The sequence below is a fragment of the Pseudochaenichthys georgianus genome, chromosome 17 (assembly GCF_902827115.2).
Source record: "Pseudochaenichthys georgianus chromosome 17, fPseGeo1.2, whole genome shotgun sequence".
Taxonomy (NCBI): domain Eukaryota; kingdom Metazoa; phylum Chordata; class Actinopteri; order Perciformes; family Channichthyidae; genus Pseudochaenichthys; species Pseudochaenichthys georgianus.
The window spans coordinates 9,272,833-9,287,199 of NC_047519.1; the positions used below are offsets into that span (position 1 = coordinate 9,272,833).

A 14,367-nucleotide genomic window follows, 5' to 3' on the forward strand; every position below is an offset into this window, starting at 1 on the left:
CTACAACTGTGGAGGTAGTCATGCAGCAAAGAGGGACAACTGTCCAGCAAATGGTCAACAGTGTCATACCTGCAAAAAGTGGAATCATTTCAAGAAGTGTTGCAATTCCATACAACAAGCATACAACAAGCAAGGGCCCAGGAGGATAGTTCATCAACTAGAACCTGATCAAGCTGATACAACTACAGATGAAACATTCTATGTTGACGGCGTAACACTGCAAGTAAGTGTTGACGCAACTGATGCACAGATCGATAAAAATGATGAGGCTTTTGTCACAGTGCAAATCAATGACAATGTAGTCGAGATGAAAGTAGACACTGGTGCGAAGTGCAATGTTATGTCAAAAATGTCATTCAATGTGATAAAAGGAGATGAAAAAATACAGACGTGTTTTAAATCCACTAATCTTGTTGCATATGGTGGTAGCAAAATCAAAACTGCGGGCGTAGTCAGACTGCAGTGCCACCTAGTGGGAAAAGTCCACACACTGCCATTCTACATTGTGGAAGAGGATGTCCTGCCACTGCTTGGGCTACGAGCGTGCAGACGGGTGGGACTAGTTTCATTCAGTGAAGCAGTTCATCAATTAAGCCCCACTGACGATGATTTTTCAGTTGAGATCCAAACAGAATACAGCGATCTCTTCTCTGATGAGCTTGGAAAGCTACCTGTGACGTACTCCATGACTCTCGACCCAGATGTAAAACCAGTCGTTCGTCCTGCACATCGCATACCTGTGGCTATGAAAGACAGAGTCAAAGCTGAACTCGACAAGATGCAGGAACTGAGCGTCATCATTCCTGTCTCAGAGCCCACTGATTGGGTTTCCTCTATGGTAGCCACTAGCAAAAAGGACAAACAAGAAATCAGGATATGCATCAATCCAAGAGATTTGAACACGGCTCTGAAAAGACCACACCATCCTATGCGTACTGTGGAAGAAGTCGCCACACACATGTCAAAAGCAACTATGTTTTCTGTATTAGATGCAAAGAGATCTTTTTGGCAGATTCCACTCGACCATAAGTCTTCCATGTTAACCACTTTCAGCTCCCCTTTTGGTCGTTACAGATTTCTAAGAATGCCATTTGGAATCAATTCTGCCAGCGAGGTGTTCCAGCGCTCCATGGAACAGATTTTCGACGGATACCCCTGTGAAATAATCGTTGATGATATCATTATTACAGGTAGAGATGTTGCAGAGCACGATGCCAACCTGAGAAAAGTGCTCAACAGGGTCAGGGAGGTAAACTTAAGGCTTAACCCCCTCAAGTGCAAGTTCAGGCTAAGCCAAGTCGGCTATGTCGGCCATGTTTTCACCAGTGAAGGACTCAAAGCAGATCCTTCCAAAACAAGTGCTATTAAGGAGATGCCAGTGCCAGCAGACGTCCCAGCCTTACAAAGATTTCTGGGGATGGTCAACTATCTTGGAAAGTTCATACCAAACTTCAGCCAGCTATCAGCTCCACTACGGCAGCTCACACATAAAGACACAGAATGGACATGGCACGAACAGCAGCAGAAAGCTTTTGAAGATTTAAAGAAACGCATGTCTTGCCCACCGGTGTTGCTGTACTACGACGTTGACAAGCCAGTGACACTTACCTGTGACGCTTCACAGTACGGACTCGGTGCAGCGTGTTTGCAGGAAGGAAAACCTGTAGCGTATGCTTCGCGTACACTAACTGAAACAGAAACCAGATATGCTCAAATCGAAAAAGAGTTGTTGGCAGTGGTCTTTGCATGTTCAAAATTCAATGACTATATCTATGGTAAACCAGTCACTATTGAAACAGACCACCAGCCCCTCGTCACCATACTAAAAAAGCCCATACACACAGCACCTGCAAGACTACAAAGAATGATGCTACGACTACAAAAGTACGACATCACTCTTGTGTACAAATGTGGAAAGCAAATGTTCCTGGCTGACACTTTGTCGCGAGCTCCCCGCAGCTCCACAGTTCAGCAAGCTGAAGAAGAGGACAACTTCGACGTGATGACTGTTAACTACATATCTTCTTCTCGCTTAGAAGAGTTAGAGAGGCACACCGCTGAAGACATGACTCTGCAAACACTCAGCACCACTATCAGACACGGGTGGCCCGCTAAACAGCATAATCTTCCACATGCCATTAGACCGTATTTTCCTTTCAGAGACGAACTGATTGTTGAAAATGGAGTCATAATGAAGGGTCACAAAGCAGTTATTCCTCTGTCACTACAGAAAGAATACATCAGCATCATGCACAGAGGACATCCTGGCGAAGAAGCTACAAAGCGGAGAGCACGTGGCATTGTTTTCTGGCCAACTATGACAGACAACATTCACACAGAAATACAGTCATGCTCAGTGTGTAACAGCACAAAACCACACCAGCAGAAAGAACCACTCCATCTGCATCCAGTTCCAGACCTGCCGTGGTCAACTGTAGCAACTGACATCTTTGAGTGGCACAATCAGCAATACTTAGTGCTAGTGGACTCATATTCAGGCTGGTATGAGATAGACATGCTTCGTGATATCACTGCAGCAACAGTCATTGCAAAGCTGAAAAGACATTTCTCAGTTCATGGAACACCTCACACCCTCATGTCAGACAATGGGAGGCAGTTTACTAGCCAGCGCTTTAAAGACTTTGCTTCACAGTGGGACTTCACTCATATTACCAGCAGCCCTGAGTATCCCCAGTCCAACGGGCTAGCTGAACGAGCTGTGCGCAGTGCTAAGCAGCTCATGGAGAAATCTCATAGAGATGGAACTGATGTTTTTCTCAACCTATTAAACATCAGGAATGTACCACGTGACGCAAAATTAGGATCTCCTGCACAGAGACTGATGTCGAGACAAACACGTACAACACTCCCAGTCTCGGTGAAGCTGCTTGAGCCAGACATGCGTCATCCACAAGAGGTAAAAGCCCAGCTTCTAAACAAGAGGCTGTATCAAAAACAGTGCTATGATAAGTCAAGCCGACCACTACAACCTTTGATGGAAGGACAGGTTGTTAGGATGCAGACCCCACAAGGTTACAACAGGACTGGAATGATTCAAGAGATTTGCAAGGAACCCCGGTCATACGTCGTAGGCACATTCTGCCTGTAGCTAAGCCCGTCCCGTCACACACCTCCACAAGTGACACTGATCATCAGGACACAGGACTTGAGTTCACAGATTGTAACACACAGGAATCACTGAACAGTGAACACATGAGGGCTGATGTTCCCACAGCTAAACTGCTGCCAGACACTCCTGAGAGTGTCTACAGGACACGCTCAGGCCGTGCTATCAAGCCTAATCCCAAATACAGAGACTGAAACTTTGTCATGTATGCATAAGCATACCACTCTGAGAACAATGACTCTAAACTGTTAGTTCACACATATTGAGGCCTAAAGTTTTGTTGCATAGTGCAAATGTATTCTATTCTAGTAATCTACTTGTTACGGTAGTAATTACTGAGTTAAATGCTGCACTCCTTCTTTGAGATAGCCTCTGTGTTCATCAGTTACTAAATGCACACATAGTTTGATAATGTGTAAATTTGCAGCATCCTGTATGTTCTGTCATATGTGCTCAGTATAACAGTTTTGTTCACTACTGTAGGAAGAGCTAAAGAAAGGGGATGTAGAGTATTCGCATTTGGTCTCTTTGGTCCTTCTGCAGACACCGTACCGGATGTAGGGATCTACATGCGGCACACGAGTGGTGTTGTGATAACTACCAGGTGTATGTATGTTGCTCCGTTGCTATCAAGGTTATTAAACCAAGTTCTATAACAAACATGACTCGTTTATGAGAACATCAAACAGTTTGTATGATAGGCTTTGAGCATTGTAGTTACCGATATACACAAATGTATTAGTTTTACATAATACAGATCAGACAGGCAAAACCAAGGTTAAAAATAATTGTACAACCTTTAATTTGCAACAAGTCCTCCAACTCATACGACCAAATGGGCCGATTGTTCAAGCCCTTATTACGACCAAATATGTCGTTTGTTCAAGCGCTTAATACGACCTATAATTACGTTTTAAAGTTGTCGGCCTCTAGTGCTCCCGTTGAATGCAAACGTTACAGAGGGTTGTTTATTCACAAATAACCCTCTCTGTAAAATCCTAAATTGAAGGATAGTTTGGCCATTAAAACGCTTTTTGATTAGATTTCTAGCGAGAAGTGTATATTGTACTTTTAGAATCCACGTCCAGTCGATATGTAGGATCTATAGTTTGATAGATATTACGAAGAGGATTTGAGGTTTCGCCAGGAGAACGTGTAGCCTATATGCGGCAAGCTTCCATGTAAGGTTACGGGTTGAAAACAGTATTTCCGGTTTCGAGGTTTTCATAATAAAACCAATGATCAAATGATTTAACAGTGATATCTACACTACTCATCCACTAAAAAACATCAGTTTATCCTAGTTAATTATACGACATTAATTGGTCTAAATTGTGTACAATGCTTTTGTGTTTTTCCCATAGGTTTTTCACTTTCGATTCTGAGAGACACATTTCTTTTTTCAGAGGTTTTGATAGGCTAAAATCACGCCGCAATGCACGTCGGGATATGGTGTTTATGTGATATGAAATCGGAAAACATTAAAAAAAAAAAAAAAAAAAAAAAAAACTTTATTCCGAGTGTTCTTTCTCTTTGGAAGTCATCACATAACGGCATTGTAATACACGGTTCGGCTGCATTAAATATTACATATCTGCCGTAGATATTTATTTATAGAGCCCTGATCAGAAGACTTCTGGACGAAGAGATGCCGCCAAAACTGAATACGTGACGTGGACCATAAATATATCAACAATTAAACAACATCTGCATTTCTTTTCACACAATACGTCACCTTGCAGTATCAACACTAATTCGGCTGACTTTTACATTTGTTCCAATTAGTAGATAGTCTGTATTTACCATAACGGTCTGTATTTACCATAACGGTGCACAGCTGATAGATAGGGACTTTTTTGTAGTTTTTAAAGATATTACTGATTTTCTGAACTACCTTTCCAACTCCTCATGCAGTTGACTGTTACAGGTCTATACAGGTTCATGGTACAATGCATAAGCTTCACATCGAGAGACTGAAACTGTATTTTCCTTTAACGTTCTGTTTTAATTTCACAATAAAGTGAATAGTCATATTATGTTTGATATTATTATGTGTTATTAACTAGACCACTGTTTTTTTAAACCGCACCGCCTAGTGGTTAAAGCACGTTATTGAATTTTGTTGTTGAATAAGTTATATTTGATGAAAACATTTCAATATTAAGAGTAGCCTACATACAAAATAGGGGTCAATGATAGAAATATAGAATAGAAAATATCAAGAAGATACTGTAGTGATATCTACAATAAAACAGTTTAGTACAGGACGTCCAAAGATATTAACAGGAGGATGTGCCAAACAGACAAACTGATAAGACTGAATTTTACTCAGGTGTAACTAAAGTCTGATTTAAGGGTTGTTTATATTTCACATCATTAATCAGAATCTGCAAAGTAACTCAAATAAATGTAGTGGAGTAAAAATACCAGGTTAACCTCTGAATTGTAGTGGAGTAGAACAAAGTAGTACATGCTGCTGTAACAAAAACATTTCCCAACTTGGGATCAATAATCTTATCTTATCTTATCTTAAGATGATCGATGGCTTCTGCCATATTTGCTAAATGTGCATCTGAACCTATACAAGTGCATGTTTCAGGCTTATCAATTAACAACAGGAGGGGTCACAGACATAAGACCAGCTGTTAAATAAAGCTCTTCTGACCTTAGCTGTCATGTGGGTATATTAATGCTGCCCATTATGGACACAAGCAATTTTCACCCATGTATTAATTATATGTTTTCAATTTGATAACACCAATGTGTTTCGTATCCCCTAAACCTCCAGGGATGTATGCAGTTTAATACTGGCAACTTCTAATTGTGGGAAATACAAAAACGTCTTTTAAAACTACAATTCCCAGTAGAGACGGTACCCGTCCAAGCTGGACCCGTCCAAGTCCAGTTTTGGATAGTCTGGCGTGGTTCCATTCCATTTCAAAGAGCTGTTTGACACTCGGCGTAACCTTGTCGCACTACCACTCCAACATCCAATCACAGAGCTTGAGGGCTAATCACGGGGTTTGTAAAGCAAGGCGGATGTTGTAGTCCCAAACGATAGCTGGGGATTCTGGGTAGTGTAGTGTCTTCGGAAACTCTGTAATGTCTAAACTCTGAAAAAACTATTTGTTTCTCTGAATTGAAGGTTAAAAACACAAAAGCATTGTACACAATTTAAACCAATCAATATTGTGTAATTAACAAGGATAAACTGATGTTTTTTAGTGGATGAGTAATGGAGATATCACTGTGTAATCATTTGACAGTGAGGGGAATACTTCCGGGTTTATTATGAAAACTTCGAGACCGGAAATACTGTTTTCACCCACGCTAACTTTACATGGAAGCTGCCCCATATACAGTACACGTTTTCCTGGCGAGACCTCAAATCATCTTCGTATATCTATCAAACTGTAGATCCTACACATCCACTGGACATAGATTATAAAAGTACAATATACACTTCTCGCTAGAAATCTAATAAAAAAGCATTTTAATGGCCAAACTATTCCACAATTTAGGATTTTCCAGAGAGGGTTATTTGTGAATAAACGACCCTCCGGAGCATTTGCAATCGACAGGAGTATGTTGTTTCTTACACGACCACTAGAGGGGCTACACTTTAAAACGTGTCTCTGGGTCGTATTTAGCTGCTGAACAATCGACCTATATGGTCGTTTTTTGTAGGAGGACAGGCTGATTCTGCAGCTCATACAACTGTGTTGTCTAAATTAAGAATGTATACAACCCCTCTATGCTGTAGATATAATAATAGAGTCTGTTTGTATGATAGGCTTTGAGCATTGTAGTTACAGATATACACAAATATATTAGTTTTACATAATACAGATCAGAATAATTTTACAACCTTTAATTTGCTATCCACACCAAGGCAGTGTGCTGCTGGTGGTTCATATTATTGTTGGGTTGTAATGTAATGTTAACCACAAGCATGGTCAAATAGCTCTAACAATGTGAACACTGAGAATATTTGTGTCATGGTTTTTTCCCTATCATTCAGCCAAGCCCGGTTCTACGGGGGTGCATAAGGGTGCATTGCACCCTCAGTTGAAAAATTAAATGTGAAAAATTAAAATAAATGAAACATATTACATATATAATAACAATAATAATAATAGTAGTAAGAAGAAGAAGAAGAGAAATATAGTTGAAATAAAATAAATTGTAATTGTGGTTAAATAACATTGTCTGCTGCATTTATTTGGTCAATTTAAACGGTAAGTAACGTTATTATGTCAGGTGCGCGTGACCTGTGCCGCTGCGCGTTCATCATCTGCAAGGTGCTTACATAGCAGTCAATGATGGAACTCAGAAAATGGTTAAAACACAGCCCTTATCGCCAACAGTAACACTGCATCTACTGCAGGTAATAACAGTTCAGATCATGGGGACATTACGTTACCCGCGGCCACTGTCGTGGACACTAACGTCCTCCCGCCCGACTCGCCGGCTTTGCCCGCCTCGCCGGCTTTGCCCGCCTCGCCCACGGAGGCAGAGCAGCCGTCTTCATTTCCCCAAACACCGCCACCCCTCGGCGGTCCGCAAGTCCCAACTCGCCTGTACAGTGGGGTAAGGCGCTCATTTTGCAGCTCATGGTTTCAAAACAGAGATTGGCTGGAATATTCATGTAAAAAAGATGCCATCTTCTGCTATGCATGTAGACATTTCAGTTCAAGTAAGTCAGATGCCTTCACCACAACTGGCTACAACAACTGGCGCCATGCTCTTATAGGCTACGTGATAAGGGACTGGGAAGGCATGAATCAAGCAAAGAGCACATAGATCCATAGATCTCTTAATGTTGCTCTCAAAGTGCACCAGATTGATGCTTTTAACTTCAATATTTAAAAAAAAAAATCTTCCTGCATGCCTCCGGACCCCCCTAGAGGAGGTGAGGACCCCCCTAGAGGGTGTTGGGTCCACTCCCCTCTTATAAAAATAGCACTTTACCACTGCACCCTCTCTAATCTCAGATGCACTGAGTCATTTTGTTCTGGAACCGGGCCTGCATTCAGCTGATGCATGCTGGGTTATATTTGATTCAAAGAAGACATATTATGTTCATTTTCAGGTTCATATTTGTATTGTGTTCCTCTACTGTGACATGTCTCCATGCTTTAAAGGTCCCATGTCATGGCCATTTCCACTGATCATAATTCCATTGTTGAGGTCTACTAGAATAGATTTATACTGTGCAATTTTCCAAACTCACACTGGTTTCGCATACAGCATCTTTGTTAAGTATGTGTATTCAGCAGTATTCACTCTCTCCACTGCTCGTTGCAGCTCTTGCCCCCCCCTCCCTGTGAGCCCAGTGTGCTCCGATTGGTTGGGACCAGTCGGGACGTTGTGAATCGCGTTGAGCTCCATGGAGGTGTGATTTCCTTGTTTAGCGATACACAGCGAAACACAGCCAAACTCACCCTGAGCACACACAAAGTCACAGCCGAAGTAAAAACAATAAGTGTGGGTGGCTTGATATTGAGTAAGAAAAAGGTTGATAAACGCTGTGAGAATGGGTCTGCAGAGAGAATTTCGCCCGATCCCAACTGTCTGTTATCAGCCTGCAGCTAGGGAGGAGAAATCAGCAGAGCTGCCTGCACTGAGTGTGTGAGGAAGTCCGTGGATTGGTCAATTTGGACCAATCAGCGGGGGCTTAACGTAACGGCTCCGCGGACGTAACGTAACGGCTCCACGAATTGGTCCATTTAGTTCCGGGTACGGATGACATCATGCGTACCCGGAAGAATCAAATGGACAATGACGTATCTCCAACGAGGCATTTTGGGGAGGTATTTTCTGTGTTAGAGTTTTACTCGCTACAGGGTGTACTTTGAGGGTTTTGACTCTGCACACCGTTTACATGCATACAAACATTCATAACACACAAGTGGACGGGTAATAACCGGAAAAGCATGACATGGGACCTTTAATGTTCAAAAAGCTCTTTATTTGTCTAATACTGCCTGTGCTGCAGCACATCTTTTCACCCTCTGTCTGAAACCAGAGCCCAGTCTGTGCTGATTGGTCAGATGGTCGGCTCTGTTGTGATTGGCCAACCGTTAAGAGCTGTACAATGTATTGGGATTTTAGTCTTTGCGGACCATTTACATGCATAAAAACATACATAACACTACAGGAAAGGGAAAACCCCAAAAATAAAAAATAAGGCCTCTTTAAGTTGAAATAAATTCCTTTCAAACACTTTAAGATCACTTTCCCAGTCATATTGTGCATCTATTTAAAGAGTTATGGCAAAAAAACGATTTCTTCATTTTTTTATATCAACAGCAAATCCTTTTTCTTCCAATAAAACAAAATAAGGTATTTGCTTGGCTATATCAGACCTTTTAAGAACTCCTATAATAACCTATATTATTTATTTGTGCCTTAAGATATGGTTTAAAAAAAGAAGAAGATTGGCTTCAAATGCTAAAATATTCTCTTTTAATCTTACCGTGATCTAAGTCGTTAAACCACTGGTGGGATATTTTTGCCTCTTGTTTGACTGAAGTTGATTTTTATCTGGTTGCAACTTTCCGCAGTGGAACTTTTTCACCTGCCTCTGAAATAGACCTGAAACAAAGCTTCCTTTGTTGAGTGGAGTTGCTCTGGTTGAGCAACATCACACAGTCATCCAGTGACCTCCTGTATACCCATGTGGTTTTGAAACCGATGACTTCTGTCTCATGACACACTGCATCTTAACCTATGCTCTGACTGACTGAGTGCTGTCTGTAGTGATTAGGATATCCTCAAGGTTTTACATCTGTAGATACACGGCATATGGTGCGTGACAACTTCGATATCCTGTTTCTCAGATGTGACCTCTATTTTCTTTTGCATTTCATGGCCCTATGACTAATATAAAGCAGGATCATGTTGTTTCTTATGAACAGAGCATTTCAAATAAGGAAATTATGACTACTCTGTCAGATTTTTCCGATAGCCCATTTGGCATAAACAGTAAATAACCACCTTTATACAAACACTTTGTTACATAAAGCACAAAAGATTTCCAGGGGAATACTTTTTGTGTGTTCACCTGCCCCAGCCTTTGTGCGTCAAAAGAGGATGTGATAGAGAAGTTGGGTCTTAACACTTCTCCCTGAATTTTGTGACCTTTAACGGTTTGATCCAACTTCCCTTTCGGTGCTTTCTTGTGTCTGTTATGAATGCAAGTTTAAAACGTTCCGTTTCATTTTGAACAATTTCTGTGGGGGACGTCTGAGTGCTTAGCTGATAATTGAGTGGACGGTGAAACAAAAGCTGAATGAATTGTAGAATGTGCTTGAAACACACTCAAAAGCATCAATGGCTGATGTAAGATGCTGCGTAGGTGGGAGCGACAACCTTCCTCCCTGCGGTCCTAGCTGTTAACCCTTCAAACCTCACAGAGCCGCATTGCAATCTCATGTCGTGCAACCAGACAGTTTAAACCCACATAACTTTATTTTAGATTCTAGTGGTAACCTCAAAGGGCCCCAAGACAAATGTGCAATGCTGAATTTTGGGCAAATTAGCAAGACATAATGTACATTTCATCTTAAAGAGGACATAATTATGCTTATTTTCAGGTTCATTTTTGTATTTTGTGTCTCCCCTGTGACATGTCTCCATGCTTTAATGTTCAAAAAGCTCTTTATTTTTCTCATGCTGCCTGTGCAGCAGCACCTCTTTTCACCCTCTGTCTGAAACCAGAGCCCAGTCTGCGCTGATTGGTCAGATGGTCGGCTCTTTTGTGATTGGTCAACCGCTAAGAGCTGTCCCACCCCTTAGCCTATCACATACAATGTGTTGGAGCGTTAGCCAATAGAAGCGTAAGTGTTACGTAGTGATGTCACTATGTTACAGAGTTAAACAAAGGAGTGCAATGGAGGTGTTTCAGGCAGGGGGGGAGTGTGGGAGAGAAACTCCCTCTGGAGGGAACACAGGGATTTTAGCCTTGGCAGACCATTTACATGCACAAAAACCTCTAGAACACACTACAGGAAAGGGAAACCCCCAAAAATTAATAGGGCCCCTTTAAATATTTCAATTTGACTGAATGCTGATTTGAAGAACTTGGAGCAGAGATAAGATAATTCAAAATAAAGTTGGAAAGTGTCACATATTGTGAAATAAGAGGTTCTTTTCCGACCCTAATGCCCTTTAAGCCCCTGTCACACTGTCCCGAAATTGACACCCGATGGACACACGATAAAGGAAATGTTCAAATTCGGCTCTGATCGTAACAACATCGCGCCATTCGTGAGGGCATCTTAAGCCATCGTATGACCGTCGGTGGAGTTTCTCAGGCTCCGGCAGCAACTTCGTGAGCGGCAACTTCGTAAGGCACTCGTGAGGGCATCTTGTCGAATCGTGTCATCTTCGTGTTATCATATCAACATGCCCTCACGATGGCTTTACGAAGGGCAAAATTGACACACGAATTCAACACGAAAATGAACCTTCACAAGGTCCTTCGGCAATTTTTTGGCATGCCAAAGATTTTCCCACCGCTCACGAAGTTGCTGCTGGAGCCTGAGAAACAACACCGGCGATCATACGATGGCTTAAGATGCCCTCACGAATGGCCCGATGTTGCTACGATCAGATCTGATTACCTTTATCGTGTGTCCATCGGGTTGTTTTATTGCACAACAAAATCATGTAAACATATTATGTAAATAACCCAATTTGTGTTCTGTGAAACTGAAAAGGATATAATATATTATTTTGAAGGAGAGTTGACAGGAAGTTGTTGTTGCTATGGAAACAAGATTACGGAGAAAACGTAATATTTTCTACATATAAAGACGGATAAAGTAAAGAACAAAGTCTGAAGATATCAGTACAGTATCATAGTACTGTAACATAATTGTTTTTGTTACTTTCGTTGCAGTTGTATTTCTTAAATGTAATGTAAATGTTGCCTTCGTGTGTGGTTCGGGGCCATCTTCGTGCGAAATTCACAATTCCATATTCGTGTGTCCATCGGGTGTCAACTTCGGGACAGTGTGACATGGGCTTTAAGGGGGAAAAGGGGGTAAAGGACTGTTTTTTTAAGGGTCAAAAGAAGGTCTCGACTTTTTTGTCAAAACAAAAAAGAATATTTCTTAAAATGTCAAACTATTCCTTTAAGTATAGTTGGCACTAGTAAAGTAAGCTAGGAGTCATAAGAAAAGGTTACTAATCTAACTATGAGTAAGTATACGACAGAACGAAGAAACACTACATTGATGACTACGTTTGTGGATTCTTATGCTCTATACAAACATGGCCTTGTCTGTTGATCTGACAGAAGCTGATTTTAGTCATTGTGACACTTGACATTAGAAAGCAAATATAGATAATTTATTCAATATGTACAAATCCACATCAATGTTCACATTTACATAACTTTCGCATAAACTTTGCACAACATGTAGCTTATTTCAAATGATGGTAATTGTAACATCTCAGTTTTTTCAGTGTGACGTCAGAATGCAAAACTTTTAAATGCAAAGCCCTGCATAGAGATCCACATGCAGATAGCATATATGCATCTATTGCTTTAGTGAGAAACAATAAACTGAAGATGGTGTGCAAATGTAGCTTGTCCATGATGGGCGGGAAGGGTGTTTGCAACACATACACTTCTGCAGAAAAAGTCCCTACCCTTTTCACAACATATGCGCAGCATCTCTTGTAAGTCCTTTGTTTTACAATAACTGTAGCCATTTTGTGGCTCCGACCAATCCTTTCCCTTTATACCAGCTAGTAGTATTTAAACACTCCTATGTTTTTGTAAGGCTTTTCCTCTACACAGTCATCTTGGGTCATGGCTGACCCCAGTCTGTTATTCCAACTCAAAAATAAGGCATGAATGAGTGTAAAAAAACAAGTTTTCAAAGTTGTTTGGGTGTTTCACCAGTGTTCCCAGACAAGCAATAACCCCACAGCTTTTCTCAGGTAGTCCAGCATTGAGCTTAGCTTCAGAGTGCAGATTCTGTTGACGCAATGTTTCTGGTGTCTTTACATCTGCACCGATTCTGATGTAGATTCCAATAGATCCTTATAGAGGTCCGACCTGAGGAAACGTGGATACGAGTCCTTCTCCATCAGCCCGTAGACAATCCTTCGGGCATCGTCAAAGCACAACGAGTCGGGCGTCTTCATGTTCCGCCTGATCAGCTCTCTGGTGTTGTGATCAATGTTGATCTAGAAGCGTAGAGTAAAGTAATGAGGATGATTAGAACAAAGAAGTAGACAGGGTGTGTGAAAAGAACTGTAAATCAGTCTGCCTAATAAACTCTTCTCTGCTTACCTCTCTCGGAGCCTCGGCTTGAATGTAGCGTTTGAAGATCTTTTTGGCCCTAGAGGACATCCTGAAGGAAGACTTCATCTTCTTATAGTCTTCACAAAGAAGCCAAAACTCAATGTTTTCATCACTGAATTCTGACTTCAAGTAGGCCTGGAATATCTTCATGCCATCTAAACAGATTAAAATATAACCAGTTAGCCAAGGTTGAGGAGGAATACTGACGATAAGGCTTGAATATGGGCTTTATAGCATATTACTGAACTTACATTTGGATGATAAAAGCCTCTCAAGTGATTCTGACCACTGGGACATCTCCTCGTAACAAAGCCTTTAAAGAAAGATGCACTGTCACTCAAATGTGCTACAATAATTTCAACAGAGATGTTAGTTTCAAATTTTCTTTGCTTACCCCTCATTGTTAGCATCTTGAGATGATCTGCACTGCAGCCGAGACTTCAGGTTTCCTCCCCTGATGATCAAACACAAGGCTTATTTAGTGAAGCTCAATCGAAGAAGAGACAAAAGGAGATGATACATCGATTAGTTATAACATATTTACCTCTTCTTGTTATCAAGGTCCATGTTAAGGTTCTGTAGCTCCCTTTGTGGTGATACGTCAATACTCGGCATGGCACCAATGCTTTGTGCGTGGGGTGTGTGTGTGTTGGGCTGCTATTAGAGAGTTGTGTGACTGCTGCTGTGTCTGTTTGATATATCTGCTCAACTATATATGTAGAGCAGAAGTGTTGGTGAGTAGCGTCACACTATCATGCTGAGCCAACCACAGAAAAAGAGGAAGTTGGGGATGACGCAAACATGTGCGCAGACTGCAACTACTGTCTGTGTACTGTAGTTACCCTGCATCTAAACATGTTTGTTTCAAAGTCCAGATGCAAATAGGGCAGTGGAAAATTCAGCAGCAGATAGGCAAATA

The 14,367-nt window shown here is 41.3% G+C and overlaps 1 protein-coding gene across 1 annotated transcript; it reads right to left on the minus strand.

Annotated features, from left to right (window-relative positions):
- Positions 1–12,467: 12,467 nt before the first annotated feature.
- Positions 12,468–14,156, minus strand: LOC117462357 (regulator of G-protein signaling 13-like). The gene is made up of 5 exons (XM_034104554.2): positions 13,993–14,156; positions 13,843–13,902; positions 13,700–13,761; positions 13,437–13,603; positions 12,468–13,330 (listed from the first exon to the last, which is right to left on the minus strand). Exons 1-5 carry the CDS (start codon positions 14,061–14,063, stop codon positions 13,145–13,147), a joined length of 546 nt encoding a protein of 181 aa, XP_033960445.1. The 5' UTR covers positions 14,064–14,156; the 3' UTR covers positions 12,468–13,144.
- Between the last annotated feature and the right edge of the window lie 211 nt (positions 14,157–14,367).